Raw genomic sequence first — 13,925 nt, 5'->3', positions numbered from 1 at the left:
TTAGAGACTAGCTGGTGAAGCAGCTGAAGAGACAGATGTTTTTTTCTCAGGAGGTGGTGGAGACCTAACACAGAGCTAAAAGATTAGAATATTCGTCTTAGTTTCATCAGGTGAATACAAACAGCAACTCCTAAAGAATGATTATCATGCTTTGGATGTGTAAATAAGAAACACTTTGCCAAATTAACTTAAAAGGTGATGAAGTATCAATGGTGTGTTCACAACTAGCGGCTAGAAGTTATTGCAGTTTTAAATGGTTTGTATAGCTGTTGTGTAATCAACCAAAAAAAAAAAAAAACAACCTCCAATACATTATTGTTGAGTATCCCTGTTGGAGAAATAGTATCTTAAACTTTATGCTCTGCAGGAGTTTTTAATTGTGGTATTATTATCCTAAATATATTTACACATTTCTTATGGAATGTAATAATAAGTAGGCACATCAGGCTGGGTTATTAGGTATATCAGTCCAATAACTGTGTGGTGCATTACAATGTAAACTAGGACAATTTTTTATTTGATGAAGACCGACAGCTGATCTCAGACGCCACACGTTACCACACCATGATTTCCTGCCCTAAAGTTCAATTTATTGAGTTTTCTCACAGCAAATCCACCCAGGAACTTGACAGAAAAACCCCTGTGTGTGTTTTTGCTGTAAAGATGTCTCTCTGTTGCAGTTCATCAGAGCTCAGTGAGGACCAACGGCACTTTGCTTTTGGTGATCATCGCAATTTGATTTACTGTGCAGGCTGGTGATACTGCAGGGGCTGCAGCCAGCAGGAAGTGCTGCTTCAGCCTAAGAGTTTGTCAACTTCTGTAGGTGGGTTTTCAATTCTCAAATTGTGCAAATTGTGAAATTGTGAATAAAAAATATGTCTAATGGAAACACATCAATTAAAAAAAAAAGATCGCAAAAAAGTTTTTACACTTGCATGAGATGGTATTCCATATTTTGCAAAACTGCAATGGAAATGCTTCTATAGCTCATATGTGCAGCATTGGGTGGCTTTATGGATGCCAACCACCAGCAAACCCAACAAAGAAGAAAAACTAAAACAGTGTCACATAGCATTCTGCAAAACATGACTCTGTATTTGCTGATGGAGGAAGAGACCAAGATCTTCTTTAAGTCTTATACGAGACAAAACATTACAGCGATATTAGATTAGCTTTATTGAGTGGCTACGATATAAATAGACCTACTAATGTTTTGGACATCCAACACCGTGCTTTTTGGAATGTTAATGCAAGAGGAAAGTCGTGTAACATTGCAAGAGAAGATGCATAACATCACTCAATGGAAATGCAGTCATCTCACAATTGTGTTTTATTGAAATTATAAAAATATAATTTACATTTTGTGCAACCCCACCTATTGACACCTTGGTGATATCCAAGGCAGATATTAAAATGGACAGGATTAAATATTACATGTATAGGTTTAAAAAACATATGGGAATTTGCATGTTCTTCTAAAAACTATGTGAGGTTCCTTAAAGTACTACACTTTCCTTCCACAGATGCAACTTTTACTCAACTAGCCATAGTATCTTTAATTGCCTGTCTGTGTAAATGTGATTTGATTTTGTGTGTGTCTGACCCAAGGTTCTAAGCTGCAACTTGCACAATGTGAGTGAAAAGGCCACTGCCATCCACAGTTATTAACAGCATTAACATATAAAATGAATTTTAAATGAATATTCTACATTTTAAGCTCTTGCTATGGTCTGTTAATACAAACTAATACAGTGCTTAAAAAATATGCAGTTGTCTACTTGAATTCACACGACAATATGACAACTCTTGCTGCTAATTGCTGTGGTAATGAGGATTGTGACAAATGAAAATGCTAGAGGAGGACAAAGCCTGTGAGAAATACAGCAATTGTTGCGGTTTGTAACCCTGGTTTTATAAGCACAGATCAACCCTCTGGTTATTCCCTTTTTTCTCTCCCTTTCTCTCCTTCCTTCATCTAGGACTGTTCTGACGGATCTTACCAATGCTTCATTCAGATGTGTCTTTGTCCTTATCTTCCAGCTCTGTCTTTGTTTATGCTATACCTTTTCTCATATCATGCAGTTAATTACTTTCTGTTTTCTCTTCTCTTCTCCCTCTGTGTAATCTTACAAATATTCCCAATAAAAATCAATTAAATAACAGGATGCAATGCAACAAAATAGGAAAAAACACCAAGGGGGGTGAATACCTTTGCAAGGCAGTATACGAATGTATTACCAGTGTGAGATGTTGACAGCTAATCTTGGATTTGTAATTAGACTCTTCCTAATGACTTACTTATTTTTCCACAGTGACAATAACCCTCTCAGTAGTCTGGGTGAGTGCTCCTCTTCTGTGAGCTTTGCTCAGGCCTGGAGCCCTTCAGCAGGGCACATGAGCCAGCCAAACACCACTCCGCTGGGCATGAACTCAGGCCATGCGGCTATATTTATTTCCACAGCAGAGAGCTATGACTAAAACCTCTCCGCGTATCCCAGCAGGAGGTCACCTCTGTGGCTCTGCTCTTTGTATTCGGGCTGAGTTCTGCTCAAAGGGCACTCTGCAAGACTCCATCAGTCTGTGAGGTTTAATGAAGTCCAAGACTTGTGATGAAGTGCTCTAATTTCCTTTTTCATTTTACTCACTGTCCCTCAACCTCCGTTATCTGCTTGCACTTAAGGTAGAGAGTCCATGTGTTTCCCAGAATACCTCTCAACACGCCCCAGAAAAGGTTCTTTGTAACTGAAAGCAGTTTTTTTTTGGGAGAAAGTGAGAGTAAAGATAGAACTCTGCTACAGTTTGTGTTCAGGTTTAATTTATAAAGAAGACACTTAGGCATGCATTGGAATTCAGATATTACACATAACACATCTGACAAGATATAATCTGCAATTTCATTACATTTTTTTGACAGAGATTGTAAACAGTGGAGAAAATTGGTAACAATTGATTTCTCTCTGTCTGATTTGTACACAAACATCATGAGGTGCTGTACTCAGCTTGGCTTCACATATGAAAACTGAAGAAAGATATATTATATCCTCTTTATTTGGGAGATTTAATGGATTAGTGGGTAGCTCCTATTAGGGCTGTAAACTTCTGGACAATTGGTTGGTCGATTTGTCTCCCTGAATTCTAATTGATTGGACAATCGCTGGTGTAAGTGTAACTTTTGCAGTGCTTTTGGCATTCGATCCCATTGCCAAAAGCCACAGTTTGCATCTGCATGTTACATCCCTGCACAGCGTCAGCTGAGAGCACGGCCAGACAGAATCGTTCACAGCGTTATTATCCACCCCTGGACAGCCGGACAACACCTGCTGCAGAAGCATGATACGTGGACGGTTGGCGTCAGTTGAGAACACGGCCAGACCCAACCTTGAGTACCCACGAATGTCACTGAACAGCATGAGGTTGAAACATCCATCCATCCATCCATCCATTTTCTTCCACTTATCTGGGGTTGGGTCGTGGGGGCAGCAGCCTAAGCAGGAAAGCCCAGACTTCCCTCTCCCCGGCCACTTCGTCCAGCTCTTCCCAGGGGAACCTGAGACGTTCCCAAGCCAGCTGAGAGACATAGTCTCTCCAGCATGTCCTGGGTCTTCCATGGGGTCTCCTACTGGTGGGACATGCCCTGAACACCTCACCAGGGAGCAGCAGCTCTACTCCAAGCCCCTCCCGGATGACCGAACCTCTCAACCTACCTCAAAGAGAGAGCCCAGCCACCCTATGGAGAAAGCTCATTTCGGCCGCTTGTACCCACGATCTTGTTCTTTCAGTCAATAACCAAAGCTTGTGACCATAGGTGAGGGTAGGAACGAAGATTGACCAGTAAATCGAGAGCTTTGCCATTTGGCTCAGCTCCCTCTTCACCACAACAGATTGGTACGAAGTCTGTATTACTGCAGACACTGCACTGATCTGCCTGTCGATCTCTCGCTCCATCCTTCTCCCACTTGTGACCAAGACCCCGAGGTACTTGAACTCCTCCACTTGGGGCAGGATCTCCTCCTCAATATGGAGAGGGCACTCCACCCTTTTCCGGCTGAGAACGATGGCCTTGGAACAAGCCAGGAGTAAAATTGTTGGCCTCTAATCTATTTTACTTCCTGCGTCACCCATCAGTCGCCTCTGCCAAGGACTTTAAACAACAGGAGCCAGCCAGGATGAAAGACAAAACAAGGCAGATTAAAAACCCAGAGGGAGAGCAACAGTCACACCCACCCAAGGAGTGCTCTGAGCCAAAGAGGCGTCAGAGTGAAGAAGAGGAGGGGTCTCCACAAGCCTCCATCCCCCTTTACAACCACAGCACCTTTGACGGTCCACCTGCCTCACCCCCTGAAACACCCACCAGGTCTCTCTCCTCCTTACCCTCCCTCTCTCCCTCCTCACCCCACCTGGAGTTCACTGACCAGATGAAGGAGCTGGTCAATGCTGGACTAAGATGTACCCCCCGTCCCTCTCCTATCTTCTCTCCTATAAGCACACCACGTCGACCACCACCACCTCCAACGCAGGCTCCAAAGACTCTGCACTGCAACTCTTATTTCAATATATGTGTTTTTATATTTTTGGGTTTTATCTGTTGTTTTCCCACTTGCTTTTTTTAAATCACCTTTTACATGCTTCTTTTATAATGTTTTAAATGTGTTTCCTTTCCCCCTGTTGTTGTATTTCAATGTTCTGTGTGAAGCACCTTGAATTGCCTTGTTGCTGAAACGTGCTATACAAATAAACTTGCCTTGCCTTGCCTTGCCTTGGATTTGTAGGTGCTGATTCTCATCCCGGCTGCTTCACACTTGGCTGCGAAACCGATCCAGTGAGAGCTGAAGGTCATGGCCTGATGAAGCCAACAGGACCACATCATCTGCCAAAAGCAGCGACCCAATCTTGAGGTCACCAAACCGAACCCCCTCAATACCCTGGCTGCGCCTAGAAATTCTGTCCAATCCTCACCGGAAATGAGCCCGTCTTACTGCCAGCAATGCGGACCAAGCTCTGTCACCAGTCGTACAGGGAACAGACGGCTGTATCAGGGGTCCAATACCCCATATTCCCGGAGTACCCCTCAGAGGACTCACCGAGGGACACGGTCGAATGCCTTCTCCAAGTCCACAAAGCACATGTGGAGTGTTTGGGCAAACTCCCATGCACCCTTAAGGATCCTGCCAAGGGTCCAGAGCTGGTCCACAGTTCACCAGGCAGAAAAACCGCATTGCTCCTTCTGAATCCGAGGTCCGACTGTCCGGCGGATCCTCCTCTCCAGTACCCCTGATTAGACCTTACCAGGGAGGCTGAGGAGTGTGATCCCCCTATAGTTGGCACTGCCCCCGATGTCCACCATGACAACCCCACAACAACCAGGGCCCTAAGGAACAACATAATATAATGAGGACAAAGGCCTTTAAGGGACCTTTAAGCTACTCATATTATGTTGTTATAGGCAGCGTTTCAACCTGAGCAGCGTATCATACAGCCACAACAGGAGACGTCCAGCCTTGTTATAAGCTGATACAGGGCCCCTGCTTATCATACTGTTGCACCAGGTAGAAAGTTACACTTTGCACACAGCTTCTCCTCATACATCGCTTTCCATTTACTTTCCTTTGTTGGTTGTGTTAATGACCCAGTTTAACCTGAGGGAATTAATCAAGTTTAATATCAGGGGATTATGATGATATGTTTTTCACAGAAAACAAAGGTTATGCTTTTCATTCATGTTCAAATGTCCTTAAGCAAATGTTTTCTTCATTGCATTTACTGTCATTTAAAGTGAATACATTGAAAAGGTGTAAATTCTTAAGAGAAGCTTGGTGTGTCTCTTTGAGGCAGTGCTCCTTTCCTGCTGTTATCTCCTCACATAAGATATAATAACAGTGATGGAGTCCAGACATATATGGGTGCCCTCCTATGTGGAGGGGAGATTTGGTGCTGCAGCAGGATTTGTGAGAGTGCAGATAGTTTTTTTTTTCTAGTCCAACAGGAGGACAAGAAATCGAACAACCACCTTGGTACCTCTGTCCATGTATCTTGAGCTTTCAGAAAACGAAATTCCTTTTGAAGACCTTTTTAATGTTAATCTGAATTGGCCGTGAAGCCATTCGAGCAGCCAAGGGAGACAGACGGGTGCCAATATTAGATCAGCTCTGTCTGAACATTCTGCAGACTAAAAGTGAAATTAAGCAAAATGCATTTTTCATGACTTGTCAATGTGTGTCCCCAGTATGTCTAGAGACATCCAACATGAATAGGGCCATACCCGTACTTTTTTTCAGGATCCATCTGTCTGAAAATAAGCAACAATGAGTTTGTTGGGTTTGATGTGGGCTGCCAACTTTTAATTTGGACCAAGAATCAACATCACTGAAGTCAGTGCATCTAATCTCAAGGAATGTTATTAAAAATATACAGCAGCCAAATTCAAAATGTTATATCATCTATGGAAAAAAAGCCACATTGACAATCCTGGTAAATGATAAGTCTTATTGATCAGCACACTTCCCATCCAGATATTCATACTGGAAACCTGTTTTTGTCATGCATATATTGTATATTGCGTGCACATACTTGCACCTAACTGTTTGCAATTTTCTGTTTGCTAGTTTTCATATTTTATATTTTGAACCCAACATGTTCTCATCCCAAGTTGTCACATATTGCACTTTGCAATGGACTTTTGAGTCTGCATATTACGCTCTAGCTATCCTTTGGCATCTGCTATTTGGGATTACACTGCACGTGATTATATTTAGGCAACACACGGACATGGCAACAAACACACATGTTACTACAGATGGTTGGGATTAGGGAACAAGGACATGGATGGTTAGGATGAGGAAAAAAAACTCAAAAACTCAAAACAAAACACAATCAGACAGCGAACAACAGACTCCTGCATGAAAGTCTGGAGTTTGTTGGAACAATCCACCACCCATCCTGCCAGCACTATAGCGACCTTCCTGCTCCTTGTATCATGTTGTTACCAGCAGAGTTTTAACACAAAAGCAGCTGTGTATCATGCAGATGCAGAAGGTGTCATACAGCCATTAGCGTGTAATAACATCACAAACGGTTCTGTCCGGCTGCGTTCTCAGCTGACACCATTCAGTGGCATATCATATGGGCGTGAAAGCACTGCAAAAGCAGATGTGTTTGAAAATGTTGGAATGAGAATGAGAATGAAAATGTTGGAATGAGAAAATGTGTAACAACCGGCTATTTGGGTTTAATGAATTCTGCCAACTTGTCAATTTAGTATGACCATCTTTAGTGCAGTCAGTGCATCTCATAATTAGGCCTTCACTGCAACCCCTACGAATGTTTTTTTTAACTGCACAGCTGCCGACTTTTGAAATTTGAAAGCATTTTTATATAGAAAGCCTTTTCAATAATGCTGGTAATAAAAATTCCTGTTGATCAGTACACTCAGCATCCAGACATTCATACAAACCTGTAATTGTATATATAGTATTTTGCTTGCACGTATTTGCACCTTGTTTGCACGTTGCTGTAAACTAGTTTTGATATTTTATATTTTGAGTCATATATTGTGAGCAAAAAACAAACCAAAAAAAAAAAAAAACCCAAGACTTCCAGTTGGCTGAATACGATAAGACAAGTTGACAAGACAAGAGATGATTTCCTCATGATTCACCTTTCCTTTTCAAATTCAGACAACTAAAAAATGTAATACAGCCTGGACAATAACTCTTTTAAGTTAAAAAAAAAAAAGTTTATTTTTGAAGTGTTATATGTTGCAATTCCTGTTACCTAATTTACATTAACTTTATATTTGCTATATATTGTAATTTTCTACTTTTTTTTGTCCTTTTATATTGCATGCTTTTTATCCACACTCTTAAAACTTGTAAAGCAATTTCCCTCAAGATAAATAAAGTTTTATCTTATCTTATCTTATGTTATCTTATGCTATCTCATCTCATTTTGCCTTGTACTGTCTTGTTCTGACTTATTTTATCTTACCAATAACCCAAAGTTCACTTATAAAGTTAAAACCAGCCAAGTGTGACAGTGATGCCCATCTAGCATACTCCTATTTGTAAAATATTGTTAGTCGAACTACTAAATCAGAGTTTGGGGTCTAAGTAGCCTCAGCCTTGGCTGAATATAAAGGGGAGCGATTCAGTTTTTCACACTGCATTCACTTTTTGAAATGTCTGATGTGATTTGTTACTGTTATAATGCTGTTATGTTGTTAGGTTAAATGTTGTGTGTTGTATTTTTAAATCCACGTGTATTAACGTGAACCAGAGTACGTCCTGGGAGGTAGGACACATTATAGAAAACATTATGATAACTAAGTCAAATCAGAATGTGTCTGTATGCTAACTAGATATATTCTGTTTGTTCTGTGATCACTTCCATCATTTCTATTTGACAGTTTCTATTTGATGAAATGAATTCCTGAGATGGCACATGCTGTTATAGCTGCATGAACAGAAACATAAATTTATTTGGTAGTTTAGTTAGTTGTTGTGACAGCAACAATTCCTTAATTCTGCAATATGTTAATGCTGATCTTTTTATAAACCAGGGGTCCGTTTCACAAAGCAGGTTTAGTGAAAACTCTGAGTCTGTTAACCCTGAAATGAGGGAAACTCTGAGTTTTCCGTTTCAAAAAGGGAGGTAACTCAAACCAGAGAAAGAAGTGTAACTCTAGCCTGTTTCACAGAGAGGGGTAACTTAAGCTCTCGGTCAGTTACCGTAGTAACAGACTCTATGACCCTAACCTGGTCGGGACCAGGTTTTTCTCAATGAACCTCGAGTTTCTCTCAGTCTCCGCCCTCTTTCAGCCACATACGCTATTTGATTTCCTCATTCATTCATTCAGTCAGCAGGCGAGTGTCGGAGTATAGTTCTGCCGTCCGTCAAAATGGCATGCCCTTTCATTAATGATCCAGTGGATGAAGGAGCAGCATTACTGTGCAGAGAATTAGGCCTAAATATTCATCGGGAGATTGTTTTCAGACCGCGGATAGATGTTCTCGCATTTCCGGACAGTTATCTTTTTGAGCGGTACCGTTTCACATCACAGTCCATATTATACATACACAACCTAATCCGTCCTTACATTTGCAACATTACCAACCGCAGTCACGCTTTCACATCCCATCAGATATTGTGTGTTGCGCTGCGGTTCTTTGCAAATGGCAGTTTCTTGTATGATGTCGGAGATGCAGAGCATTTAAGCAAGGCAACTGTATGCAGGGCGGTCAGAAAAGTGTGCCTGGCCCTGAAACGACTTTTACACATCTTTGTCGTTTTCCCTGGACATAAACCTGTCAGAGCCATCAAGGAGGAGTTCCACAGGATTGCAGGTGAATGATGTAGAGATCTGTTAAATTAATTTTGAATCATATTCAGTTAATGACATTGTGCTGCAACCTCAGACTGGGATTAGTAATTTTAATTTCTTTTAGGATTTCCCAGTGTGTTTGGCTGCATAGATGGCACACACATTCCCATCACAGCTCCCTCACATAATGAAGCCAATTATGTGAATAGGAAGTCCATTCACAGCATAAATGTGCAGGTAGGCTACAGGTAGATTGACTACTGTTTCAAAATGTTAAAGACTGCATCATAGTTCAACATCTGGCATTCTCTGCACTGTCAAGATCGTATGTGATGCTGCACACATCATTTCCAATGTGGAGGCCAAGTGGCCTGGATCTGTTCATGACTCAAGGATTTATCGTGAGTCTAACCTGAGCAACAGACTGCAACACGGTAAGCAGCCTAAAGATTTTCAAAATATAATTCACTTGTCTCCCTCCTTTAATATACTCTAATGTATGCACTATATGTTACAGGAGAGTTTGATGGCCTTCTGCTGGGTGACAGGGGTTACCCATGCCAACCTCGGCTGATGACCCCATACCCTGACCCCCGGGCTCACTGCAGGACAGTTCTCCGGGTGGAGATGACCATAGGCCTGCTGAAAGCCCGTTTCCAGTGCCTACGTCACCTCAGGGTGACCCCTGAGAGGGCCTGTGATATTATTGTGGCATGTGTTGTTCTTCATAATATTGCCACTATTAGAGGAGAGCAACACCCTGCCCTACAAATTGAAGACCCAGATGATGACCCCATCCACCTGCCAGCTATCCAGGACGGCAGAGCAGTCAGAGGTACCATATGCCATAATCACTTCAGAGTTTAAGTCACCATCATCACCACCACAGCAGTCAAATAAAGACATGATACACATTTCATTTGGTCTTCTTTATTTCCTGCAAATAAAAGAGCTAGTTTAGTTAATGTTCCAATAGTTAACATAATTCATCTGTGACCATGCACCCACCTCTAACTTGTGCTCCAGTATTTCAATTTCCAGATCGGCCCTCCTAATCTGGCGGTCCAAGTATTGTAATTCTTTATCTGTTTTCTGAATTTTTTTCAGCAAGTGTATTTTGTATATTTCTTTTACTGGTAACTGGGAACACATAAACATTAAATTATACAGTTGCACATGAATTCCACAGAATGAACCTCTGGTGTTTACTGAACATCCATCTCAGTGTGTCCATCTGTGCAGTGGAAGTTGAGGGACCGTCCTGCTGTTGCCCAGCCATGCTCTGTTAAAAAGGATGAGAATGTGCAATACTTCAGTGTAGGCTAAATGTCACACTCTATATTCCACCAGAATGTTAAGAAATGTGAATGGGAAGACAACTATTAGTAACATACCTCTGTATGCCTTTCTGAATCCCCCTCTGTAAAGGCAGCAGACACAGTTTCATCCTCTTCATCCTAGATGAGTGATATGTTTCAGTATACTTAAACTACCATTAAGCAAAATCTTTGGAGTATTGCCTACTTACAGTTACAAGGTCTGTTGTGGCGTGAAGGGGCTCCACCAGGTAGATAACACCATCAGAATCTGTTGGGCCAAAAGAAAAACAAAGACATGAAAGAGAAATGAATATTTGTATGAATATGCTTTAAAAATATATTTATAGGCATATTACATTTTATAAAAGCACTTGTGTCTTGGGGGGTGGCCTCAGAGGATGAGCTCCCTCCAGGGATTCCCTCAGCCACTGGCCTTCCAAAATTCTGGCTTAGGGCCAGCTCCTCTGCCTCTGTTAGAGGTGGAGGTGCTGGGCCACCACCCGTTTTACGGGCATCTGCTTTCTTTCTGTTGGCTGAGTAGAAGTCTGTGTTAGTTTAAATAGACTTAATTATTTAACAAAACATTATATGGATGAAGACATTTAGGCTATGTGTGGGATAACAGCCACTTAATATTTAGGCTACTTTACAATGTAAAACATGATCAAAATGAGGTACCTCCATGAGATTGTGCCGAGGTCTTACCTGTTTGAACAATGTTTTTATATTTCATCTTAAGCTGCTGCCACGTGCGCTTCTCCCCCGCGGGATTGCACCTAAATGAAATAAAATGAAATAAATTAATACACTACCATTCAAACAATTTTCCCCTGTAATAGTATTGTGATTGCAAAGGACTACATTTAAACTTACGCATTGACCCGGGCAGCAATGTTCTCCCACGCCGTCTCCCTCTCTTTTGCAGCTGCAGCGGTGTTGCGCTTCCTTCTAAAAACGTGTTCAAACTCTGCATATGAGCGCATTAAAATTTCCAATTCGAGTAGGGTGAAGAACGCAGCCCTCCGCTTCCCTGTTGCCATGGTGACTCGTCGAATCGGGGCTCCATTGATGCTGGCTTTTTATAGTTGTGGTGCACGCGCTTAACTCCAGGTGAAACTACTCCGAGTTGATTAAACCAACTCAAATCAGCTCTTCTGGAACCGGAAACTCAGAGTTTCCTATCTCAGAGTAGATCAACTCAGAGTTCAGGGTTACACTCAGAGTTTGTTGAACCTGCTTTGTTAAACGGACCCCAGGTGGAATAAATCTGTCTGTTATGACAGTTCATGCTGTACTAAAGGCCTTTTTTTTTCTTCTGATACTTTACTCTCTTTCAAGCCATCTGAAGGCAGCAGGTGTCTGTTCCATTCTGTAGTGTCTACTGTGGTGATGATTTCACTGTTAAACTACAGTTATGCATGGCGGATCCTCTGGTAACATTTTGTGCAAACAGCATTAGACAGCTGTAAAATAACCAAAGTACCTTCTGCAACTATGTGCACCTTAATGGTGTTCATCCATGATCTGTAACCACTTATCCCATTTAGGTTGGTTTCACATTCATTCATTTATACATTCACATTCATACCTAAGGGTAATTAAGAGTAACCTAATCTGCATGGTTTTGCACTGTGGGAGGAAGCCAGAGAACCTTTTTTTGCGAAATTCGCTTTTTTGCACCAAATGAAAGTGCATCTGCTCTTTAATCTGTTAGAGTTTTGTTGTTCTAGTGCTGCATTTAGCAGAGATATTGGGGGTTATAGTTTTGCAGAATCTGTAAAAATGCCACAACATTATTTATTACACCACACATCCTTTTATAAGGACAACCATAGAAAGGAAATTGTGTGGAACAACTTATTGGGAGTTATGGGAGTGAATGGAGTTATTACTTCTTCTTCGGTACTGATGTAATGTGCGTGATTCTGTAATTACCGCGGGAACTCCTCGGTTTCACCACTCCAGCTAATCCAGCAGGGCTGTGCCATGCCGGACTCAAAATGCAATCGATGGGAATTGACAGATGAGGGAACACAGAGCAAAACTGCAGCGTAACGCAATGCACATGCAAGCGGTGGAAATCCTGGGTCACATGTTCAAACATAACTTTAATGAGATCAGTATGAAGGTGGATGAACAAACGTGGTCTTAAAAACATGGCAGTAGTCCAGGTAATTTAAAAATCCATGTTGTTAGAATAGAATAGAATAGAATAGAATAGAATAGACTATTTTTTGTCCACATAACATTAAAAGCCAAAATATTCCTCCCAAATTCTTACTTATTGCAACTTAATACTTGTATGGCCATCCAATTATACTGTGGTAAAACAAAAGCAATGTGCAGTTTTCGCTGTAAAGCTGCCAAGGTCAGCCTGAGGGTCAAATTACAGTACACTTAAAATCACTTTCATCTAATCAGTCATGCACTTGGTGGTTTAATATGATTTGATGCTTACGTCTGGCAAGCTAAAAACACAATTTTTGCAGATAGAGCACTTTGGCTTTGTAAGGCAACATGGGGGATGTAATATACAGACATGCTGCAGCCTCCACACTCAGGCCTTTCGACTCTGTTTGCCACTCAGCCCTGAGGTTTATTTCCTGTGAGAGCTACAGCACTCACCACTGACTGACTGGTCCTCTCTATCTGACAGACGCAATAATCACTGGTATATGTTTATCTATAAAGCCCTACTTGGTAAATTGTCACCTTATCCAGTGATTTTTTAGTTCTTCAGATTCTCCGTGCTTGAATTAATGTTGGCAAGACTGCTTTCTGTAATAGAGCAGCAGAATCAAGGAATCTGTTACAAAGTGACATAGGTCTACGCACTCTTGTTTCTTTTGGATGTTTTAGATCCTAACTCAATAATCGTCCACTGTCAACACGTGATTGTTTTTGTATTTATTTATTTACTTTGGATATGTATTGATGCTTATTCTACTTTTTTTAAATAGATTGTGTGTGACCTGTCAATGAAATACTATGCACACTTGGTGCCATCAAATTAGGGTCTCCCTCAATTACTTCCGAGTTTAAATAAAGTATATACCAATACACTATAACAGAACATGCAAATTTCACACAGAGGAGCCCAGGCTGTCCAGGTGATTCAAACCCAGGGTCCTCCTGCTGTGAGGTGACAGTGCTAACTAGGCTTGGGCAGTATGTAATATTTCATACCTTCATACCTTGAAATTTCATTGGGGCACACAGTATTTGACTGTAAAAATGTGCTGCCTAATCCTAACCATGGTGATGGTCTGCATTGGTTGCCATGTGCTCAT

General features: G+C 41.4%; 1 protein-coding gene and 1 long non-coding RNA gene across 2 annotated transcripts; one reads left to right on the top strand and one right to left on the bottom strand.

The window, feature by feature from the left end:
* The first annotated feature begins 8,893 nt into the window (after window positions 1-8,893).
* On the top strand, window positions 8,894-10,371 carry LOC121953652 (putative nuclease HARBI1). The gene is made up of 5 exons (XM_042500840.1): window positions 8,894-9,338; window positions 9,441-9,553; window positions 9,639-9,750; window positions 9,834-10,151; window positions 10,358-10,371. Exons 1-5 carry the CDS (start codon window positions 8,894-8,896, stop codon window positions 10,369-10,371), a joined length of 1,002 nt encoding a protein of 333 aa, XP_042356774.1.
* Window positions 10,372-10,541: 170 nt separating this feature from the next.
* LOC121953475 lies at window positions 10,542-10,854 on the bottom strand. Its single transcript, XR_006106515.1, has 3 exons — window positions 10,845-10,854; window positions 10,711-10,773; window positions 10,542-10,598 (listed from the first exon to the last, which is right to left on the bottom strand). It is a non-coding gene; the product is annotated as an uncharacterized LOC121953475 (long non-coding RNA).
* Between the last annotated feature and the right edge of the window lie 3,071 nt (window positions 10,855-13,925).

The sequence above is a fragment of the Plectropomus leopardus genome, chromosome 14, assembly GCF_008729295.1.
Source record: "Plectropomus leopardus isolate mb chromosome 14, YSFRI_Pleo_2.0, whole genome shotgun sequence".
In the NCBI taxonomy this organism is placed as follows: domain Eukaryota; kingdom Metazoa; phylum Chordata; class Actinopteri; order Perciformes; family Serranidae; genus Plectropomus; species Plectropomus leopardus.
This window is presented reverse-complemented; position numbering and strand designations above follow the sequence as displayed.